Below are 23,355 nucleotides of genomic sequence, written 5' to 3'. Positions count from 1 at the left end.
CCACGACCAGTCTGACGGGGCTCATGCTTATAAACATATCCTGACCGTGTCGACTCGTTTAGACCCATATAATCACCTGGTTTAATCCAGGTCTCAGGGAGACAGAGTGCTGACAGATTATTATCTGTGATCATCTCATTAACAATCAGTGCTTTGGGTGCAAGTGATCTAATGTTTAAAAGACCGAACTTTAGAACTTTGTTGTGTTTGTTTATCTGGCATTTTTCAGTTTTAACTGCAATAAGATTATTTCTGGATCTTGTGTATGTAATTCTTGGTGAACTTGTAACTATTTGGTCTGTAGTATGCGTGTTCTTATAGTTGAAGATTTCTTGATGTCTTACCAGTCAGATGGTGTGAAGTATCCTAGAGATGTTATCTGATAGCACTGCTGCTCCAACTCTGCTGGGGTGCAGGCCATCAGGGTGGAAGAACCTAGGACGCTCCCAGAAACAGTTCCAGTTAATAACAAAGAGAAGTTTATGTTCTCGACACCATGACTGTAACCATTCATTTAGAGCTAAAAGTCTACTAAACTTCTCAGCCCCTCGCTGGTAAGTGGGAAGAGGTCCTGACACAATGATCCTCGTTGTGGGTGATGTGCTGCGTACCGTCTCCACCAGGATCCTGAAGTCCCTCTTTAAGATCTCCGTTTGCCGCAGCCTGGTGTCGTTTGCTCCGGCATGGAGAACAACCGCTCCGAAGTTCTCGTTCTCGTTCGAAGTGTTTTGGTTTAAGTGTTTTATATATGTCTCAAGACATGGTGGTCAGTGCTCCAGCACTACTGAGACAGTCCAGGTGAACATTGTTAAACTGATTCAAACATGTAGGCTTATTTTTCATCTGGAAAGACATAGGTAAAACCAAATTCACATAAATGTAAATAATCTTGCTTTCCTTTGTGCCACCGTTGAACTGGTTAGTCTGAGTATCTAACTCATTTCAGCTATATGAAAAATCTGACACAAAATGCAACCCAATTATATGTTACTATGGCCTGCACTAACATGATAAATGTCTTTTTGCTGATGTTTTGCACTCAGGCTGTGTAAGTCATACACAATTTGTGATGTCATACACTAAATACAACTAAAGATTGGATCTGCTTTTAATACTCTGAGGCGGAAGTATCCATATGTATGAGTACATGACCACATGGTCTTGAGTAGTATTTAGAGGACATCACTAACTACTGTATCATATTTGGTGAAAGAGTAAATGGAATAAAAAATTTAAGCTTGTTAAAAGTAAGCTCATGAACTCATATTTACAGTAATTAGGATAGCATGTTATTAGCAATTCATAACTGTGGGTGTCTGAAGAACTTAAAACACTGGTCACAGTGGTCACAGGTGAGGGAAACCCTCACACAAACATTCACACACAAAAAAAAAATGCACACAATTATAGTATTATAGTATAGAAAATGTCTTGCAGCCTATAATGCATGTTTTTAAACTGGAAACCGCAGTCCCCAGAGGAAAAACCTCCAAAGCATGGAGAAAACCTGCAAAGCCACTAGTAGCCACAAAGCTACTACTACTACTACTACTACTACTACTACTATTATTATTATTATTATTATTTATAGTTATATGCACATAAAGTCATAACATAGTTTACAGTTAGATTTGCTTAGCTTTTCAAATATATATATAGGCTGTTGAATGGATGTTAAAGGGAAGTAAGCGTGATGTGTCAACTGCTCAACTGCTGAATGAAGTTTCCTTGGCTGACCACTGCATCCACGGTCCTCGACATTGCCCAATTCATTTTGCTTTGTCAAAATAGTTTGCCAAGCATTTTTGCTGAAACCCGAGTTTGCTTTGAAATCTCTGCCTGAGATAGACCTTGCTGATGCAGAATAACTACCTTGTGTTTTGTTGCAATGCTCAGTCTTACCATGACCTGAAACATGAAACACACTTATCGCACCCTCATCTTATAGCAGAGTTTGGCAATTTCTCACCCAGGTTTTAGCCTCCTATACAGCTGTTTCTGTTTCTGTTAATGACTGTGTTTCAACCTACATATAAACTTGATGATAATATGTACCTGGTATAACTGGTTAATCATATACCTGACTCTGATCCTACAAAAATCCTTGTCCAAGAGAATTGAAAGCGAAAATTTTGTCACACCAAATATTGGTTTCATTTGGATTTTTATTCTGTTTATTTACGCTCCCTTCTGTTGATTGATAAATAATAAATCAGTTTTTATAACTGCCTACAACTTTTGCACAGTATATATATATATATATATATATATATATATATATATATATATATATATATATATATATATATATATATATATATATATATATATATTACATGAACAAATGTTTCTGCTAAATGTAAGAAATATTAATCTCTGACGTAAATTGCAGACACTTTGATGTCACGATTTCGTCCTCTCCGGATGTTTAACATGTTTGCGGTTACAGTAAAGGAACCGTGGGTTTCTAATCCTCTTAATTAATCCGGCTCTCTGATTGGACAGAGCGCTAATCCCGCGGGGCCTCGCGCTCTTACTAACGCTCTTGTAGGACGGAGCGCGCGCCACACTGTGCCCAGGGCGAGGGCAGAACGCAGCGCGCGCAGCAGCAACGACACGCGCAGAAGTTCGCGCGAGGTGTCCAAAGCACGCGTGGCGATAACGGTGTGCGTTCTAGCTCGTCACGCGCGTTCGGGTGTATCAGATCAGACGCGCGAGTGAAGACACGAGTTATAGCTAGGGTCGACTCCGACTCCCAACTTTCACATTTTCTGAGGACTTTCTGGAAAGACAGCGCGAGAAAGCGCAGAGAAAACCGACAAGGAACGCAGCGGGATAAGGTTTTACTTCTTGATTTGTTCAATTTGTTTTTTTTTTTATTTTTATTTATTCTTTCCTTTTTATCAAAAATGAACGCTCGAGAGGAGAATCTGCTCAAATCGATTAGCAGCGACACGCTTCTGGACCTGACGCAGCGTTATGGGCAAGCGGCTCTGGGCTTCGGTCCGCCTCACGGCGCTTCGAGTCCTGCGCGTTTCCCGCTCGCCTCCTCCGCCGCTGCGGACTTCCTCACCGCGCAGACGGCCAAATCTGGCGAGAGCGGGGGTGAGCACACGAGCGACGACGACGATGGCTTCGAAGTAGACTCACGGAAGCAGGGCTCGGCCTTTGGAGAGGATCCCAAGCACCCGGCCTCCAAGAAGCCCAAGGAGCAGCGCTCTCTCCGCCTGAGCATCAACGCGCGTGAGCGCCGGCGCATGCACGACCTGAACGACGCGCTCGACGGCCTGCGCGCCGTCATCCCGTATGCGCACAGCCCGTCCGTACGCAAACTGTCCAAAATCGCCACGTTACTCCTCGCCAAGAACTACATCCTCATGCAGGGGCAGGCTCTGGAGGAGATGCGCCGACTCGTGGCGTACCTTAACCAGGGCCAGACGCTTACGTCGGCTGTACCGAGCGCACTTGCCCCGTTCGGACAGACCGCCGCCGCCGCCGCCGCCGTGTACCCGTTCTCAGGCACGGCGCTCGCCGCTTGCGTGGAGAAGTGCTCGTACTCAGCGGCGCCTTCGAGTCTCTTCAAGCACTGCAGCGATAAGCCTTGATTTACACGCACACACACACACACACACACACACACACACACACACACACACACACACACACACACACACGCACTCATACACACGCGCGCTTACTTGAACTTTACCTGCAGCTGGTTTAATATACACAACTGAAATGTTTGTTGTTGGGAAGAGAACTTTAGTCTAATCCATAGTTTTGCGACATGTTTAAATAACTACTCTAAGATTTCATCCAGGTCATGTAAAATATGTGTGTACGAAGGCTCACGGTATGTACTTTGGAACAAGCTTTTAAAATTGCAGCTTTTCTCCTCTGTCCTCTTAATTAAAGCGAAAACATTTCAACAATATGTCATGTAATGCATTGCAATGGAGTGCATGTTAGTGGTCCTCAGTAAGGTGATAATTGCCATTACAAACCTTAAAAGTTTCCCCTGGTCATTGAGTTTATTATTGGTAAACTATGCAACGTGCCACAACGAGAAAAAAGATCCTGACATCTGATGTATATTTAGTTAAACACTCAGACATCAGTATGGGCATGAATCATCTCCTCCCTCTTCTGTCAGTGCTTAGTGGAGAAAACGCCATGTAACGCATTTTGAATCTATCTGTTGGCCTGTGAGGGTCATTCCGGATATGTTCCTGAACATTGTATTGTACGACTGTGAAGATCTTCTCGATGCCCAAACTGGCGAAAGCGTCTGGTCTTGTTGCAACATGAGTTTCATATATTGTTTATACGTCTTTATAATTAAAAACATCTATGAGCAGTGATGACTGATGGCGCTTTATTGCTCCTCCAATTCTTCTCACTTCATCATGGACATATATGATGATAATTATTTGTACATATTTCAACAAAATACTTTGACATTTCTGCTTTTATTTGAGAAGAAAGTAAAGATGCTTTCGTGGACCATTCGCGTGACCTAAAGTCGCAAATCTACTAATTATTGCTTTTAATCTTTGTTTGTTTGAAAAATAAATCCAGACATATGATTTTAACTAAAATGTATTATTATTATTATTATCATCACTATTATTATTATTATTATTATTATTATTATTATTATTATTATTATTACTATTATTATTGCTATAATTATTATTATTATTTACAATACTCAGACAATATTTTCTTTTGAAACATGTCTCCTGTATTATAACCGTTTTTATTATTATCAAAATTATAATATTATTATTTTAAATTAATGTATTATTATTATTATTATTATTATTATTATTATTATTATTATTATTATTATTATTAATCTATTATTCCTGTTCAATGCCATTTAAATGATCAGATGTGATATGAATTTCTTAAATGCGGCTATTCTTTGCTCCGGGCAGTTTCAGCAGATGCGCGTGACCGCGGGGATTTTTTAGTTTTTCCGAAAGCGCATCGCTTCTTTTGCCCGAAAATCAGCATGTTAACGCCATTTGAGAGCCAGGCATCACTGTGTGAAAAGGACAGGTGCACTTAAATAAACTGTCATATTTTATAACTTGACACTGAGGCCTAGCGAAAACTTCTGCACTTCTGTAGCATGGGCTTGTTTATTTATTTAATTATTTATTATGAATCATTATGTAACAGGTATAAACATATACTGTGGGCTATACATCATTGATCACATAGGCTAAAGTAATCTAGGCTTCTGAGCACATTTTAATCAAAAAATTGTACATGTAGTTTTACATTTAAACAAAAATCCTGTAAGTGAAATCCTTCAGGACAGAGGTGTCCGAATGTTTTCTATGAGTGGCCAAATATGAACGTTGATTAAGCGCAGTGGGAAGGAAAAAAAAGGTTGCATTGTACCGAACATAAAAAATAATCTATGCGACAAATGAACTAATGCAGTTATAGTTTCAAAGTTCTAGTTCACTGAAACTTAAAATAAAAGAGAAAATAAAATACCATTTATTGTACAGCAGTATTAAACATGCCTAATACAGCTATTTAATGACCTCCAATGAGAGACATGAAGCTGGTTTTTATTTTAAAAGGTTTTTATCAATGGCATTTGCTTCCTCTTTTTTCCTTTTCTTAAATATGGAATGGCAGAACAAATCTAGGGTCAACATAGGTCAACATTTATGCTCTAGGAGTTTATATACATTTTCTTTAAACATGTAGCACATGTGCGAAACAATTTGAACAGATAGTTTGCTAAATTTTCAAAGCAAGTCCAAGGTACAACCAGGAATTAAATTTTTGAGAGTTTATGGCAAATGAACAATGCAAGTCAGGCAAACAAATATTTAAATGTGTGTAACTCTAAAGTTTAAAAATGTATTATGGGAAAATCAGTGGTCCCTCAACTATCTTAAAAAATGTGAATTTAATGACTTTTACACGTATACAGTACGATATTTCTGTGTACTGAGCGTGTTATGGCCTGAATATATTCATTATATTTGATATCTTATGAGACAAAACATAGCAAATAATGAAAGTGTTTTACCACTAATGATCATCATATAACCTGCATGGTGACTGCATCATTCATTTTACACTTGTTTGGTAAAGTAACATAATTTTCACATTCCATACAATTAGCTAATGTAGTTTTAGAGTACAATAGTGCATTTTTAGGTAATTAAATACATAAATCAAGCCAAAATTGCTCAAAATTGCTTCTAAGATACATTTCACTGAAATAGTTATGCTGCCAGAAAATACACAAGCAACACTTGTGTATTATTGTGTATTGTGCTCACCCCTGCAATTGATTCCTAAAGGATTTTACCACACACACACACACACACACACACACACACACACACACACACACACACACACACACACACACACACACACACACACACTTAAAAACTTAAAGAGCAGTAACTTTTCATATGTGTTGCACAAGTGTTCTCTATATGATTATTACTGTCATCCCTCATGTCTCAGGACATGCTTCTTATTCCAAAGGACTAATTTCATTACCGTAGCTGGAAGCCTCAGTTGTGTGTTTTGTTGCTCTTCACAGGCGACTGATAGAAGCATATGCCCTTAAGTGCTGAACTCTGCCGACTGTTTCTGACAGTGCTGCTGAGAGTCATTAAGCTCTTGCAGCTCAGTACTGGTGCTTGTTATACGTGCGTTTGTTTACTACAGGGCTCAGGAGTGCAAACAAGGCTAGAAAGCAGTTGGAAAGACGGGGGGGGGCAGGAAGCCGAAACAGAGTTCAGGTTGTGTTTGTTCTTGCTTTGGAAAGCATATGAGCTCCAAGGCACGTTATTTGAAGCACTAGCGGTTTTGTGTATGTGTGTGTGTGTGTGTGTGTGTGTGTGTGTGTGTGTGTGTGTGTGTGTGTGTGTGTGTGTGTGTGTGTGTGTGTGTCTAGTGTATAGGTTTGGTTTAGCATTTCCCTTTATCCTAAGCATGCACTGATAAAATGTGTAAAACAATGTGTTGCGCAGATATAATCACACCCTGACCTGTCTAATACCATAAGCCTGTAAATAGAGTGGAATTAAATAGACCTGTGTTCAAAACTGCATCTATTTTGAAATTAAACTTGACTTTAAATTGACATTAATTAATTGATTAATTCATATTAATTGCTCAATGAACTTAAAGCCTTCATTTTGCTATTCTTCATCTAAAGGATTTCTAGAAGGGAAGTCAATGACTAAACAAGTGAATGATATTACACAGTTAACTCTGGGAAAAAGAACAATTCTTGTACAATAAAAAAAAGAATCAAGCTAGCATTTATCTGTTTGTTTGTTTGTTTGTTTGTTTGTTTGTTTGTTTGTTTGTTTGTTTGTTTAGCTGTTAAATAGCTTGCATAAGCTAATATAGTACACATTAGGTTAACTGAGATGCTTTTCTACTTACCAATTTGTAACGAGTAATTATTTGAGGTAATGCTGGGCAATCTGCTCTTTCCTCTTTCTTTAAGGCATTTTGAAAACTAAATGAATGTTTGTTGTGGTATTGTTCTGTGGAAACTTTATATGATGCTGCACTTGAAAACCCCAAGAAATCAGCATTTTCTTAAGTAATCAACCCTATCACATATTTTTTGCTCCCTGATTCTGATATTCGATGTAAGCATTAACTTGAAGCACTTCACTTCTTATATCTGTCAACATTTACAAGAAAGCTTCCCTGCCTGACAATTTTCTGCTAATATTCCTGTCTATTTATTTGCCATTGCAAAAATCAAATGATATCTTTTGTACTGGAGCACATTTATAAATAAACAAAAGGCTTTGTTCCGTTTAGAGTAATAAGAGCACAACATATTACTGGTGGAAGTGTTCATTAGTTGGTGACTTTAATAAAATCTATTTAGTTCGAAAAAACCCTATAAATCCTCGCTATGGGCAGTCAGAATTCAGTAGACACGTGTCTACTGTCTACAAATGTCTATGGTCTCTGGAGAACCATTTTCACATTCTGAGCATACACACTAAAGATTTCCTCATGGGAATAGTAGAAGTGTGTGCAAGTTGTATCTAGCTAACTGCAGTGTTTAAGAGACGGTCTCTACGTGACTATATGTCTGCTTTAAAGGTGTACACACACCCACTTATGTCCCTGTGTGTGAATAAAGAGGGAACCCCCTCCAGTGGATGTGTGACATCATAGCTGCTGCTTCCCTGCGGCCCCATTTGTCTCATGCAATGAAAGGCAAAGTCATTTGGTTCCTAGCAGCCATGTGATTTAGTCAGACGTGAGAGAGTGTGTGGCAACTCAGAGGAATAAAGATTAGTTACTATAATCAGACATGGACTGGAGAATGCTCACAAACAGTATACATGGCTACAAACTGCCACAAGGCACCTGACACCACATTTAAACCCCCAACACTACTACTGTATATGAGGGGGAACATTATGCCATAAAAAAGACAACAAAAAGCATATATTGTTCCTGTTTATATCCATTTCTGTGTAAGTAGTGCTGAAACACACACACACACACACACATTTGTGTGTAAATATATATATTTGCCATTTGGCAGAGACCCTTATCCAGAGTGACTTACAACTGAGCATTGGCGGGTTAAGGGCCTTGCTCAAGGGCCCAGCAGTGGCAGCTTGGTGGTAATGGGATTTGAACTTGTGACCTTCCGATTCAAAATCCAATGCCTTAACCACTGAGCTACCACCTCCCGCATATATATGTATGTTAGAGGTGTCAAAACGCTTTATTTTAACGGCACAAATTTTATTAATGAGTGCATTAAGCGTGCATTTCTGTTTGACCATTTTTATTAAAATATAAATAAATAAATATAAAAGATGCGAAATTAAAACCTTCAACGCAACTTACATTTATTTAAGACATTTACTTAGATGTTAAAAAAAAAAAACTTCACAGAAAATCTTTTTTTTAATCACTAATCATTTTTGTGCCAAGCGATTAAAACAGTCCGTGTGGAAACATAGCAAAATATTCACTTTAATACATTTACAAGAATTTTTTGTCCTCATGCTTTATGTTGACTATGGTTTCAGTAATAATAGACATTACTTTGCATAAAGCATCCATATTTGTCCATGTCCAGAGAAAGAAAAACTTGAAAATTATTTATTTAAGGTACATTTAGTACAGGAAAAAATAGGCTATTAAATTGCGATGAATCGCAAGTTAATCCATGTGATTAATCTCAATTAATTATTTTAATCGATAGTTATATAGTTATATATTTACATATATTTATACAAAATAGCCAATGGAAAAATAAATAGAGACAGAAAATAGCAGGGCAAACAAGCACAATGGTTGTCTCATTTTGACTTTCTATGTGAGATGACACACCCAGCGTCCAGTCTATCTTAAAAGCCTAATCTATGTAATGGCCTTCACACGCTAAACTGGTGGGCAACTTTAGATAACAGAAAAACTGGAACATAGAAATGAGCTACACACCAGTTAAGTCTAATTTCTCTCCCCATGACACATCGTTGTTCACATTTCTCAGCACACACAAAGACACACACACAAATAGACTTCCACTAGTTCTTGTGTTAATATATAAACAGACATACTATGCACAAACTGAAATTGTGTTGTCAGGCCCAAAATCCAGCACACTCCCAGCACCCAGTTACTCACGCCTCTGCTGTATAAAGTGCTTTATTTCAAGAATTGTGGTTTCTGAGGCAGCTGAGTGGAAACTCTGTTTTGTACAGAGCAGTGGGGGATAGTTAGTGTCATTAATTAATGCCAAAAGTGATGTAATTGGCCATCCATAATCCTTGATGCACAGAAGATTCTGACAGGCAGAGGTGTGCACCACTGCAATGCCTGAGAAACTCACCAGATTACATTTTGTGTGTGAATGTGTGTGCGTACACTGCAAAAATTATTTAATGAGAGAAAATATTTTGAATAGTCACCTTTATCCAGTATTTTGTCTTATAGGATTATAATAAACTAGACACAATATTGTTTAACCAGTTTTTTTTTTTTTTTAATTCAAGCTGGAATCATCTTGTTCTACCAAAATAAATGTTCTGCCCACTGTAAGTAGTTTTTTCTGTAAAAAAATATTCGACTAATTTAACTACAAATAAGGTACATCTAAAAGTGCTTAAAATCTTTTTCACTTGATACATTTTTTTGCCAGTTATGTGGAAGTGGTTTGAATTTATTTTTCTCTGTATGACTAGATTTATCAATTCCCAACTTAAAACTGCAGAATTTATGCATCACAAAACATTTCAGGTTTGATTTAGGATAGATTTGGGTGTGTAGGTTGACATTAATTCAGTTGTATTAACATTGATGTCAATGCAATACAAGGATCATAAGACAAACATAACACGTAATTAGCATAAAAGTTCAGGATTATTATTTTACAGCATATTGCAAACCCCTTTTCTCAAAAGATGCGGAAACCAGAACACTTTTTAAACCGTCGTGCACTGGTAGAGAAATATAACCAGAGTTCCTTACTTAGGTTTTAAGTTAGTACTTTTGTTTAAGGAAAGCTACTGATTAGTATTGTGTGTTGCTCTTAGGCTAGTCTTTGTCTACCTTATAATTAAATGTGAATATTAAATATAATAGTGGTGGGCCATGCATTTCACATTTAGGCCTTCAGTGGTGTATCTATACCACTCTTTATACCATAATTTTTAAACCACAGATTAATATTATACAGAAACGGGTTTCCTGGGAAATTAAAATTAAGCCAAATTGTGTGTTTTTCTGTTCTACAGACAAGAAAATGCAAAAGTATGAATGGTTCATTAAAACACTTAACCTTTAATCGGTCCTTGGGGTCTATATGACCCCAATCGACTTTTCCTTGATAAAAAAAAGGGTTCCCTTCATCTGAGTGGAATAATATTTTGTGACTTTTCCTACATAATCTATCTATACACACACAAAAAAACTGGGCTTGATTCGGTTGTTCTGAAGGTATGTAAAAAGATTTTTTACACTTCTGGTCTTCGGGGTCAATATGACCCCACATTGAAATGAATGGGAAATGTGAAAAAAACTCAATATTTTTTCTTCATTTGTCAAAAAAAAATCTATAAATCCAGCATAAATCAGAAATTTAGATCATCATTTAAGTGATTTTTTCATAAAAAATTTATATTTCATATGCAAGCTTATGGTGTAGTTGAGGAATTGTGTGGTAAATAGGTACAAAAGTACTTCAAATCTCCCAAAACACAGCATTAATGAATAGATGAGAAGTAAACAAAAAATATATATATTATTTGTATAATTAAAAATGTATATTTTTTGTATAATTTCTCTATCAATTGTTGGGGTCATATAGACCCCAAAGACCAGATTTGTAAACAGGAAACGAAGACCTTATGAGGGTTAACACTGTTTTGACAATGTCAATATAAACAGTTTTGGCTGACCCTTCCTCACAATGTCCAACTTTTCTTCAAAAGACCATCTTGAAAATTATCTTAAAGTATATCTGCGAACAAATCTATTTCTTCTTCTCTGTCAGCCAATGTCGAATGAAAAATTAGCTAACAAGTCTTCTTGTGAAGTTTGTTACAGATGCAATTTGCAAGCTTTGACTAGTGTATTCTCACACCATCCAATCAAAGAACATGGAAATCAGTGGAGGGCGAAGTATATGTACTTGAGTTACAGTAGAGATGAACTAAGTAAAATATTACTTAAGTAAAAGTAAAAGTCCTCTCTTCAGACTTTTACTTGAATAAAAGTACAGACGTATTCGCCTTCAAATGTGTTTAAGTATTCAAAGTACTATGATTTATAATGGCTATAATATCCTATTATAATATTTGTCACAAGACTCTTGTGTAATCAATGCTCAGTTTAAGTGAAAAGACCCTTTTACTCTTAGCAAACCAAACTATTCATAGAATGATCATTTATAAGTCAAACACTGATCAATATCCATTAAAATGACCATGAGCCTAAAAACCTTCTTTTTTTAACTACTAAATAAAAAATCACACAAACAAGGACGGGTGTTGTGGCAAGTTAGCGGCAGGAGATTTTCCATCATTTATTACTCTCAAAATGTTCTGCTTGTTGTTGAACTGATGCTGAGCTGTATGTTCATGCTAATTCCAAGTTCCAAACAGGGTGCGTGCTCTACCCTGATTGGTGGCTTGCTGCCTTCTTGACCAGTTAAGATTTTATCCACTCGAACAAAGGGTAGTTGACTAAAAAGAAAGATATTTGACTTTGAAATGTAGTGAAGTTAAAGGAAAAGTCTCTGCAAATGGAAATGGGAAACAGTGAAGTAGAGATATGCAAAAAAAGCTACTTAAATACAGTAACAAATTAGATTTACTTTGTTACTATCCAATGATGGAACTGCAGAGGTTCTTTTACACCTGCTGGATGGTCCTGGTGTCACTAACTTAAAATCTGATTGGTTCAAGGAACAGTTTTATTGTCATGTATTTTAAGCTACAGGCGCCTGCGTTGTTGGTTCTGAAGTCCCCAAGGCAGATTTCTGTGATCTTACAATTCGGTAGAAACTCCCTTTAACATTAACATACACTATGTGCAGCAGTGCAAACAAGAGAAAAACCATGAAATGAGAATAGAATATTAGGATACACATTGAATACGTATTTATGAAAAAGAAAGTATATTTAAAAAGTAAGGCAGTGATTTAGACAGTGTTTAGGCTAGCAGAGAAGGCCTTGCTAGCCCTGACGACCCGCCACTGAAATATAGACAGTACTGTATGTTTACTGCACAGCATTCACCATTAGAGAGGCAGGGTGGGAGTAGGTGTGACTGGAGAATTACTAATGGGCGGGGTGACAGCCGGTGAGTGGGTGGAGTCTATGTTGTGCGTGATGAAAGGAAGGATTAATGGCTCTCTTGGTGCGACGGCGGGACTCTAATTAATAGCGGACGAGCCAGCGGCCGGCTAAGGATCAGTGGCTTTTAATGAGGGCCTTGTAGGCTGATTTGGGCGTAATTTTCTGCTTAATAAAGCCGGTTTAAAAAGTCATTTTGGAGGAACTGCGCTCTTTTAAGCCCAGTCATTATCAAGAAGCGCGTCTCACTTAAGTGCTTTGGAAAATGCTGGGTTTAATTAATATAGGGATGGGCATGTGCTTAGCTGACAGGACAGAATCAGAGATGGAGAGACACAAGAGAGAGAGAGAGAGAGAGAGAGAGAGAGAGAGAGAGAGAGAGAGAGAGAGAGAGAGAGAGAGAGAGAGAGAGAGATGGGGGTTGGGATGTATGGGCGGGCGATTAAGAATTTTCAAGGGCATTGGATTCATTAAGCTACTTCATTATGACCTGAATAACTCTTTGTGTCATTCGGACGTCCTCCCTGTGTAGTACAAGCTGACTGGTGATGTACAGTTACTGCAGCATTTCTGACATGAACACTGAATAGTCACACACACTAACCTGACTTAATGACTCCCAAACCCTTATTTAAGATCCATACAGAATGACTAGCCCCCCACCCCCAAACACGACTATACACTCATCTGTCACTAAGTGACTAAAGAGAGTAGCAGGGAATTGTGTTCTAGAAAATCTGAACAGAGATCATTTGTAAATAATGACAGCTTAGAAGTAAACACACAATCCAGTTTCTGGGTGAAATAAAGTCTGTTTAGTTAAACAGCAATTCTTAACAGTGAGCCTTTTGTAATGAACGAAACAGCATCACACAATGCCAGATATTTGTGATAGATATTTGAGCAGTTGAAGAATGCTGCTGAGAAGAAAAAACAATGGGAGAAGGGAGTTTTGAAGGCACAAGGTTTATCTAAGCTTGATCTCCTCAGCAGTGGATGGTAATAAAGACTTTTAAAGCTTCTTTATCCCATTGTGTTAATCAGTTTATGGCTGATTCCACTTGTCAATATCTCCAAGAGACGAAAGTGCTCGACTTCAAGGACTAACAGTTAGAAACCTGACACTCACAAGGGCATTAATGCATGTGGTTTGCTGTTATAAAGCTATTTATTTTTATATTTAGATTCGTTTTTATATGTGGTATAAACACAAAATACATTTTTACATGATATTAATAAAAAAATATTTGGATCATGGTTGAATATTGTTCATTATAGATGCAAGGTAACCTTCATAATGAGTCCTAAATATGCATAAAAAAAAAACACTACTTCAGAGAAGAAATATTAAGGGATATGTGTGTCTACAAGCCTGAAAAAAAACCCGATTATTTCCAGCTAATATGCAGGATTATTTTATGAATTACTAAACTCCTGACATTCTTTAGTTATTCACCCAGTTTGTTGTGTTTTTATTGTCATATTTCATTTGCTTGAAAAACAAGTTTAAAAAAAACAAACAAGATTATGAAAGAGTTATGCATTCAAGAATATTGTTTGTCTACTGAGACCTATTAAGTCACCAAAACACAACTCCTACAATCTGTGCAATGCAGGAGCGCGTGTATTCAGATAGAAAGAACAAGAGTGGAGAGTTTTTTTCATCTCGCAGTTTAAAGACAAGTTCATTTTTAATAGAACTAAATGAAATGGCCTGGAATCTACTTACACAAATACCAGCATGATTTCATTTTCCACTCAATCTCCTCGTGACTATCAGGTGGCATCAACCACTTTATTTTTATAAGGATTAGCAGAAATAAATTGGATACTCCTACAAAAGATAATGCTTTTGAAATATTGTGATAATAAAAATGTATTTGATTTGTGTCATTGTATACTCAGATATTTATTTATTTGTATTTTTATTGTTTTATGGATGTAGCATGTTATAGCATTAAAAGACTACATGTCATGTCAGAAAGTGAGTGAGAGAGAGAGAGAGAGAGAGAGAGAGAGAGAGAGAGAGAGAGAGAGAGAGAGAGAGAAGAGAGAAAGAGAGAGAGAGAGAACTAATGGCTCTATTTAATGAATTAGGCTGCCTTAGGTACCTGTAGTGTATTACAGAATTTAATATTCAACATATGAATTATATTAAGGTTTGCATTTTGTTTGAGTTCAAATTCATTCATTGCACACAAACTTTGCAACTTTTCATATGTGCCATGCTTCTTATAAACTTTTTCACAAAATATATCTAAAAAAAAATTCTATTCAATATATTGGTGGGGGATTTTATTATCACATTCCAATACCATCCCTTCAGGAAAATACACACTACATCGCAACTGATCAATGTTTTATACTAAATAATTGCCTATATTACCTCTATGCACACTTTAAACATATCTATATCTAATCTACTATTGTTCCGTAGAAAGACACTTGGAATACATAAGTATTGAACTAAAAAACTTAATGGGAGTCTAAAAAATTGGGCCAATAAAACCTTTACCTTTCTAAAGCCTTTGAGATTTTTTATGGCCCACCTGCACATTTAGTCAACACAATGATAACTGTTAGGGTTTATGTGATTAGAGTCGCAGTTATAAGTGCTCAACCCTGTGCCTCTTCCAGGATGATGTGACATCCTCCTCGTCCATCATGCAGAGCAGGGCCGGTCCACCGAGGGGGTTGGTGAGGTGCCATTCTCCTTTTAATTACACTGGCAGCATAATGGTGGAGATGACTTTCAAAGAGATTGAGTAGGGCAGGTGATGAAGAAGGAGACACACTGATTTTGTGTGTGTGTTTGTGTGTGTGTTGCAACAACATTCCTATCCTTATTGCAGTCATTAAGTAAAATACACTGGTTTGTCACAGTAAATAGTATTTTTTTTGTACATTTTATGGGCTGCCCTTCGCAGTGCATGTATAGGTCATGATTAGTGATTTTGATAATACGCTTAACAGATGTTTTTCTATTGATTCTCTGTGAATGAAAGTAAGCTTGACATAATTGATTCGGTTTTGTATAAATTAAATCTCTCTCTCTCTCTCTCTCTCTCTCTCTTTCTCTCTCTCTCTCTCTCTCTCTCTCTCTCTCTCTCGCTCGCTTTCTCTCTCTCTGTGTATATGTGTGTGAGTGTACTTGTGAACCTGAGCATGCATACGCTTTTGAGGAGGTCTCTGCTTTATTGCCACTCCACCGCACTTCCTCAGATAATCTCTACACCCTGTGGAGAGTACAGGAGCCCTGGCAAACACACACACACACACACACACACACACACACACACACACACACACACACACACACACACACATGCATATTGTGATGCAGGAAAAATGGGTCTCCTCACCATAGTAAAGTATTCATTCATTATTGCATGATTTTATGACAAACTTTGGGTGCTCCCATTGCTCCTAGATATCCTGCCTTAATTCTGTCCACCATTTAATACAGATTACAGGTTACAGTTACATACATTGTTTATAGTTTTCTGTAAATTCTGTAAATTGTTGTTTCATGTAAAGAATCATTATAATTGACTGTGGATCTTTTGGTAATATTAATATTTCGGCATATTTTTGGATATGCACTTTAAAGTAAAACCTTATTATAAATCATCAAGATTTGATGAATTGGTCATTGAAGATAGATTGCAGCCTTACATTTGGCTTTGGTTCTCTGTTTTCCCATTTGCAGACATTAACACAATTGTTCAGTATTTCTAAACTTGTTTTTTCAGGTAATTTCTCTCTTATACATACAGTATATGATGCACAAAGTTACATGAACTTATCCATTGCAAAAGCTTTCTTAGGATACTTCGGTGTTATTATTATCCTTCATGACCCCTCCATCCTTCTATCTTTAATACAATGAACAGAGGATTTTCCATGATGTCCCTGACTCTCGTTTCATTTTAATCATGACAATGGGATCAGATAATCCAGCCGGAGAGTGGGCTTTGATTGTTCTGATTGAGTCTCTTTTGTTAGACAGATATGTAATACGCAGCATAAGAGGATTCGGGCCAGTAGATTGTGTGATTTAATCATGTTTGCAGCAGAAATGCTGCACTTACACACATTGAGGAAGTTAAACCAATGTAAGTCATAGATGTTGGAGGGGGGGGGTGCGCAAGGGTGATTAAGATCAGCATGAGCAGTGTTTAATATGCAAGAAACAATAGACTGAGAGATTTAAAAGGATGAAAGAAGTATTTAAAAGCTTTTTTGTCAGAGGTTGGAGAAGTCCTTTAATAATTAGTGATTAATTATTCAAGAAAAGACTTCAGGGCAAAAAGAGGACTTTACTCTAGTTGTAATAATGCTGGGATGAAAATCCGCTTCTGGAATGTACTATCCTTTGTATAGTATCTCACAAAAGTGAGTACACCCCTCACATTTCAGCAACTTTTAGTATATTTTCTAAAATCTAATTTTCAAATCCTTTGAGTTCTTTGCCATGAGTTGCTCTGTTAAACATCCAGTGGTCAGTATGAGAGAATTGTACTCACAGCACAAACTGCTTTAATACAAGATATACTAATTTGTATGGTGCTTCAAAGAAAAACATGAATATGATGAATAGGACATGTGGCTTTGCATGGTAAAATGACCTACAGCTGTTATCACTTATGGTGTACTCACTTCTGATGCCAGTTATTTTTACAATAATGACTGTATTTTTGGTCCTAAATACAGGACTGGACAAATCTGTACTGCAATGCAAGCTGCACATTGACTATTCTTAAATATATCCAAGTCTTATGTCTATTGTTTTGGGTATTGAGAAGATATACTTAAATCTTGCTGAAATGTAAGGGGTGTACTCACTTTTATGAAATACTGTATGTGTGTACATTTATTTTTTAATAATTTTAATTTTTTTCTTTGTTTGTGCTAAAGGGTATGGAATGATTATTAAAAGTAAAATCTTGTGTCAGACGGTGGACATAATTGGAGGATCAGACATGTACAGACCCAATGTCTGTGAGTGTGTGGGGATCAGTGTGAAATATGGACAACCCCTCGGTATTAATCCCCTCAGCAGCTTGCCCAGCCATGAGGAGACGGAGTCTGCTGCTCTGTTTTGCCTGACACACACACACACACACACACACACACACACACACACACACACACACACACACACACACACACACACACACACACACACACCACACAAAACATGAATGCAAAATTAGCCTATTATCAATGTCTTTATTCTATATATTTTTACTCTCTATATATTTCTCTATTAGAGTAGTTTAGTTTAGTGTTATCAGTCACTGTTCAGCTTTTAGATCTAAACTGACTTTAAAGATCTGGGAGTTTGAAGCTCCCAGTTGTTTGTTGTGCTATTGTACACACCTATACTGTATAATCTGCTTATTGTGTGTATTGTGCATACATATGTGTGTGTCTAATCTTTTTTGCATCTCAGTCATTATTTACATTAGAGCTGAAAGGCTTTCTGTGCTCTCTCTTTAATACACCGCCATAATCCAGCACAGAATGACAGCCTGACTCACACTGAGCAAGGCCAATTTCTCCCCCACTGAAACCACTGCACTGTTATATAGAGGGGAAAAAGCTACTGGCTGTTATTCTGCTCTTTACATTATTTAGTTGGTAAACTTGCTAAATGTTCATATATCAATATCATTCTTTATAGCCAATTAATGATCTTTTATTTTATTTTACAATTTGATGTATTTGCCGTCCCAAAAAATAATAAATAAATGTTAAAATTATATCTTTTTTTTCCTTTTTTTCCAATTTCCTATTCCACACATTTTGATTTACAGTATTAAACAGCGTTACACCTTTTACAGTCAATTCAAGTCAAGTTTATTTCTATAGCGCTTTTCACAACAGACATTGTCTCAAAGTAGCTTTACAGAATTTTAAGAGTTAAGGTGAATGGTGTGCATTTATCCCTGATGAGCAGCCATGGCAACTGTGGCAAGAAAAAACTCCCTTAGATGTTATAAGGAAGAAACCTCAAAAGCAGAACCCATCATTTGGGTGACATCAAGAGTGTGATTATAAATCTTTTAACAATAGTTATAAAAAAACCAAAAAAACCCAAAACCAGTAAATTTGTGCTTTTCTGTCTATTTCAGAATCTAAGGAAATCCATACAATAAATAAATAAATTCAGATATGATATTTGACTGCATGATTACAAGCTGTTTGACTGATGGCCAACCCATTTCAAATGGTTATATAGTGTGTGTTGCAAGAACTTTTGTTGTATTAAATAAATGATCAAATGTAATTAATCATTAAATTAGCAATACAATTTAATAAATAAATAATAAAATCAAAACAAAGCTTATGTACCATAATACTGAGTAAAATATGAATAAAGCAACATTTATTTTTAGTGCTACAAAAAAGTCAATCTACATATATATATATATATATATATATATATATATATATATATATATATATATATATATATATATATATATATATATATATTTACATTACATTAGAATCCCCTTAACTAACATTATTTAGCTAACATGTTTTCTTATAACCCAAAATGTTGACATATAAACTACATGGACAAAGGTTTTTGGACACCTGATCATAAGATTCATTGGTGCCTTTTGAACATTCTAATCCACATTTCATCTCCATATGCTGTTATATTAACCCCCACTCTCCTTTGAAGACGTTCCACTAGTTTTTGAGTGTGGTTATTTAGATTTGTGCTCATTCAGTCACAAGGGCATTAGTAATGTCAGGTACTAAAATAGGGTAAAGAGGCCTGGGGTTCACTCAGAATTCCAATTCTTCCCTAAGTGTTTAGAATGGTTGAGTTCAGGGCCATATATCAGGCCATATTTAACCCATGTAAACCAAGTTAAGGAGAAAATGTAATGCTGCCGCATCCAAAGACATCCGATGTAATTGTGTGCTTCTAAAATTTGTGGTAACAGTTCAAAGAAGAAGCACAATTGGTTGAAAAAGTCAGGTATCCCCATACTTTTGTCCATATAGTGTATACAGTGATCCCCCGCTTCTCAAATCTCACACCCTCGGTTTATCAGGGTTTATGTTTCGCTGATTTTCCCGGTTTCTCGCAGATAGCACGATAGACCAAACAGAGGGAATTGTTTTTATGGAGTTTTATGTGGAAAGAATTACATTTATTAATAAAAAAAAATTATTAATTATAAAATGATGTAGCGTTAATACAGTACTGTATATATAAAATAGCATTTTTTGGGGGGTGGCGTCCATTTATCACAGTTTTTCGTTTATCGCGTCCGGTTTTGGAACGTAACCACCGTGATAAACGTGGGATTACTGTATTATTTATTATTATATAGTAAGATTTTTGCAATTTGATCGACTCTGTTAACTAGTGAACTATTGAAATTGTCTTGCAATATTTGCGCCTCATGCACACTTTAGGTAGTACTGTGAAGGTCTGCATAGCCTTAGGTCTTGTGTAGCTGTGTTCATTTATGCATGACAGGAAAGTCATTTTACTAGTACATTACCACATCTTAATTTACATTAGTTTAAATATCAGTTTAAATTATATTCACCTGCATATAATTCAGGACTAAAACTAAGGAATGGAACACATGGGACTGAAATGTAAATGGTGAAAACTTGCTGTCTCCATAAATGTTTTTCTTTTTTTTTTTTTTTTTTAAGGATCATTTAAATATGAACTTTTTGCTATACCAGTAGAAGGAGAAAATATTTTTCTTCTTTTTTTTTTTACATCAGAATTGACTATATAAATTAAACATCTTCTAAGCCCTTGGGATTGTACTGGACCTATGGAATTTAAGTGTGAGAGCAACAGTCTACAAAACAACTAGGACAAGTTCTAAAAGATGCTTAAAAATCTTACCAATCAAATAGTTTTCAAAGCTGCCTAAAATAATTGCTGTAATTATAAGGACAAAGACCAATCATCACACAAAACACTGTTTTAAATTATACTTTTAAAACACTGTTATAAAATGTACTTTATTTGTGCCTAAGACATTTTGCACATTGGTGTATTATATTCAATCCAGAACCAGCAGACTGAAGAACACTTTCTACCTGCAGGCCATCAGGAGCCTGAATAAACTGCAATCCAGTCATCGCACCTCCTTCCAATCTTTTACTCATGCCTCCACTACCTCCCACACACTGGTCACCGCACTCACAGCTCAAGGACACTCATGGACAATCTCTTCTGTTTCTTTCACTTTTGGGCACGTTGTGATATTTCTAACGGCATTACTACAACGTTGCTGCTGCTAAAAACTGAGTATTGCATTGTGTCTGTGGGATATAGTGAAATAGTAATTATATTTATAACACACTACACACACTACTACAGTACACCTCATTTATTTATACATTATTATCATTTGAATTTCTTCTTCGCACTGCTGCTTTATCTTCCTTTTATCCCCAGACATTATAATTGTATATTCCAGTGTTCACTGTTAGGATCTGCAATTTAGATACACACTAACCAGACGTACACACCATACCATTTCTAAGCGTTACTATATTCATACATATATGCATCTATGTGTATATCCTCTGTCCTTTCCCCTTTATCTTCTGATGTCTATAGATTAATTTTCATATTGCACAATTTAAGAATACCCAAACTTCTAAAACAAGAATTTCGATACACAGTTGTCACTGACGTTTTTGGCTTATTACAAATAAACTTAAAACTCATGAGCCAAAGAGCTTATTGTCTTCAATCTCCATTTAAAAGCTGTCAAAAGTCATTTTCTACATGCATTCCTACAAGTGATATATTTTTGCCTACAAGTCAACATTATTTTCCATGCTGTTGCCAATCTTGATGTTTAAATCACAGTGGTTAGACTCTTTCTCAAGCTTTTGCCAATTTGAAGTGTGAAAGACAATCTCATCAGTGTCAACAATACTGAAGTAATCACAAAGAAAGCAATTAGCATTTAGGCTTTATGCATACAAAAAACATGGGGGAATGTGAATATGATGCCAAAAAAAAGCAATCAATATTCTCACTCAAATGATAAAATGTCTAGTCCTTTATGTTTGAATTGTTCAAACACAAATTTATAATCAGTCTCCAGGTGTCCATGCTTTATGTCTCTCTCTTCTTGCTAATATGGTTATGAATCCATGTTTTATAATTAATATGAATTTGAATGTGTTACAGGTATTAGGTCATAGAGATAAAGATCAACACCAATAGCTGTAAAGTGGAGCAGCTGTTTAGTTCCTTTTTCTATTTCTCTCTCTCTCTCTCTTTCTCTCTCTCTTTCTTTCTCTCTCTCTCTCTCTCTCTCTCTCTCTCTCTCTCTCTCTCTCTCTCTCTCTCTCTCTCTCTCTCTCTCTCTCTCTCTCTCTCTCTCTCTTAAGCATTGCTCTAGATTAGGGATAGGAAACCAAAAATGATCCACATTAAATCTCCATTAAATGAAAATGGCAAAGATTTAACAAGGGATCATGAGCAGTGGTGAATTAAATCTTGATCAGAGATCTGTCTGTCTAGGGGTGAATTACAGAAGGATAAAAAAAGAAAAATATGATTTAGGATTATAAAATATACTGACAATGCTGATGTGGAATAAAATTATCATGCCTTGAACAATTATTATTTTTTTAAATATATTTAAATAAATATATATTTTTGGTGTTTTTTTCCTTTTTAAGGCTTCGGGTTGCATACTCACATACAGGTTGCAGCAGTGGAAAATTTTAATGTTTGAATCAATTTTGTAACGCTTTGTCAGGTTTTCACTCCATTTCTGCAGAGAAAAACGTTCCTCTGTGCCGCCTCAGACAAGATAAATAGAAGAAAAAACAAGTGTCAACCACTAACATCTTAAAATCCATATTTGTCGTTCAATTAAAAAATCTTTGCCTTTTCACTGTTTGAGTTTGTTTTGTTAACCTTTGGTAAAATCACTGATTGTACAGTAAGTACAGGCACTGAAGTTTATGTTATGATGTTATTTTGATGTTCATGCACTTGTAACTGGGACCATCTGTGACTGAGCGATTTACAGTCACTCAGGCAACTCTTCATTTTTACCATACAGTCATATTTTATCTGATAATGCTCAGATATGATTGGTGTGCGTGTGAGTGTGTGTGTGTGTGTCTGTGTAAATGTGTGTAGGTGTCTTAACCTGTCATGTTGTTTGTGTAGAGTTTTGTGCCCTAAGGCTATGTATTTGTTTGTAGAGAGAATATGTGTGTGTGTCTGTGTGTGTGTGTGTGGGGGGGGGGGGGAATATGGGCATGCATTTTTATCTCGTGTGGACCAAATGTCCCCACAAGCATATGAAAACCTATTGTTTCAATATTGCCAATACATTTTTCTTTGTGGGAGCAAAGAGAAGAATGGCAACTAAAATAACTAACATTTACTTTTTATTACTGATGTTAAGATAAAGTTTAAAATTAGGTATAGGTAAAGACACAGCATTCACTGCCTGCACTACTATTATGGACTGTCCTCACAATAAAA

General features: G+C 36.3%; 1 protein-coding gene across 1 annotated transcript; it reads left to right on the top strand.

The window, feature by feature from the left end:
- The first annotated feature begins 2,450 nt into the window (after positions 1-2,450).
- On the top strand, positions 2,451-4,357 carry bhlhe23 (basic helix-loop-helix family, member e23). Its single transcript, XM_083521670.1, has one exon. It carries the CDS (start codon positions 2,910-2,912, stop codon positions 3,603-3,605), a length of 696 nt encoding a protein of 231 aa, XP_083377796.1. The 5' UTR covers positions 2,451-2,909; the 3' UTR covers positions 3,606-4,357.
- Positions 4,358-23,355: the final 18,998 nt, after the last annotated feature.

The sequence above is a fragment of the Silurus aristotelis genome (assembly GCF_946808225.1).
Source record: "Silurus aristotelis genome assembly, chromosome: 19".
NCBI lineage: Eukaryota > Metazoa > Chordata > Actinopteri > Siluriformes > Siluridae > Silurus > Silurus aristotelis.
This window is presented reverse-complemented; position numbering and strand designations above follow the sequence as displayed.

Coding starts and splice junctions, on each gene's coding strand:
- bhlhe23 (XM_083521670.1), top strand. CDS start 2,910: ATGAACGCTCGAGAGGAGAATCTGCTCAAATCGATTAGCAGCGACACG.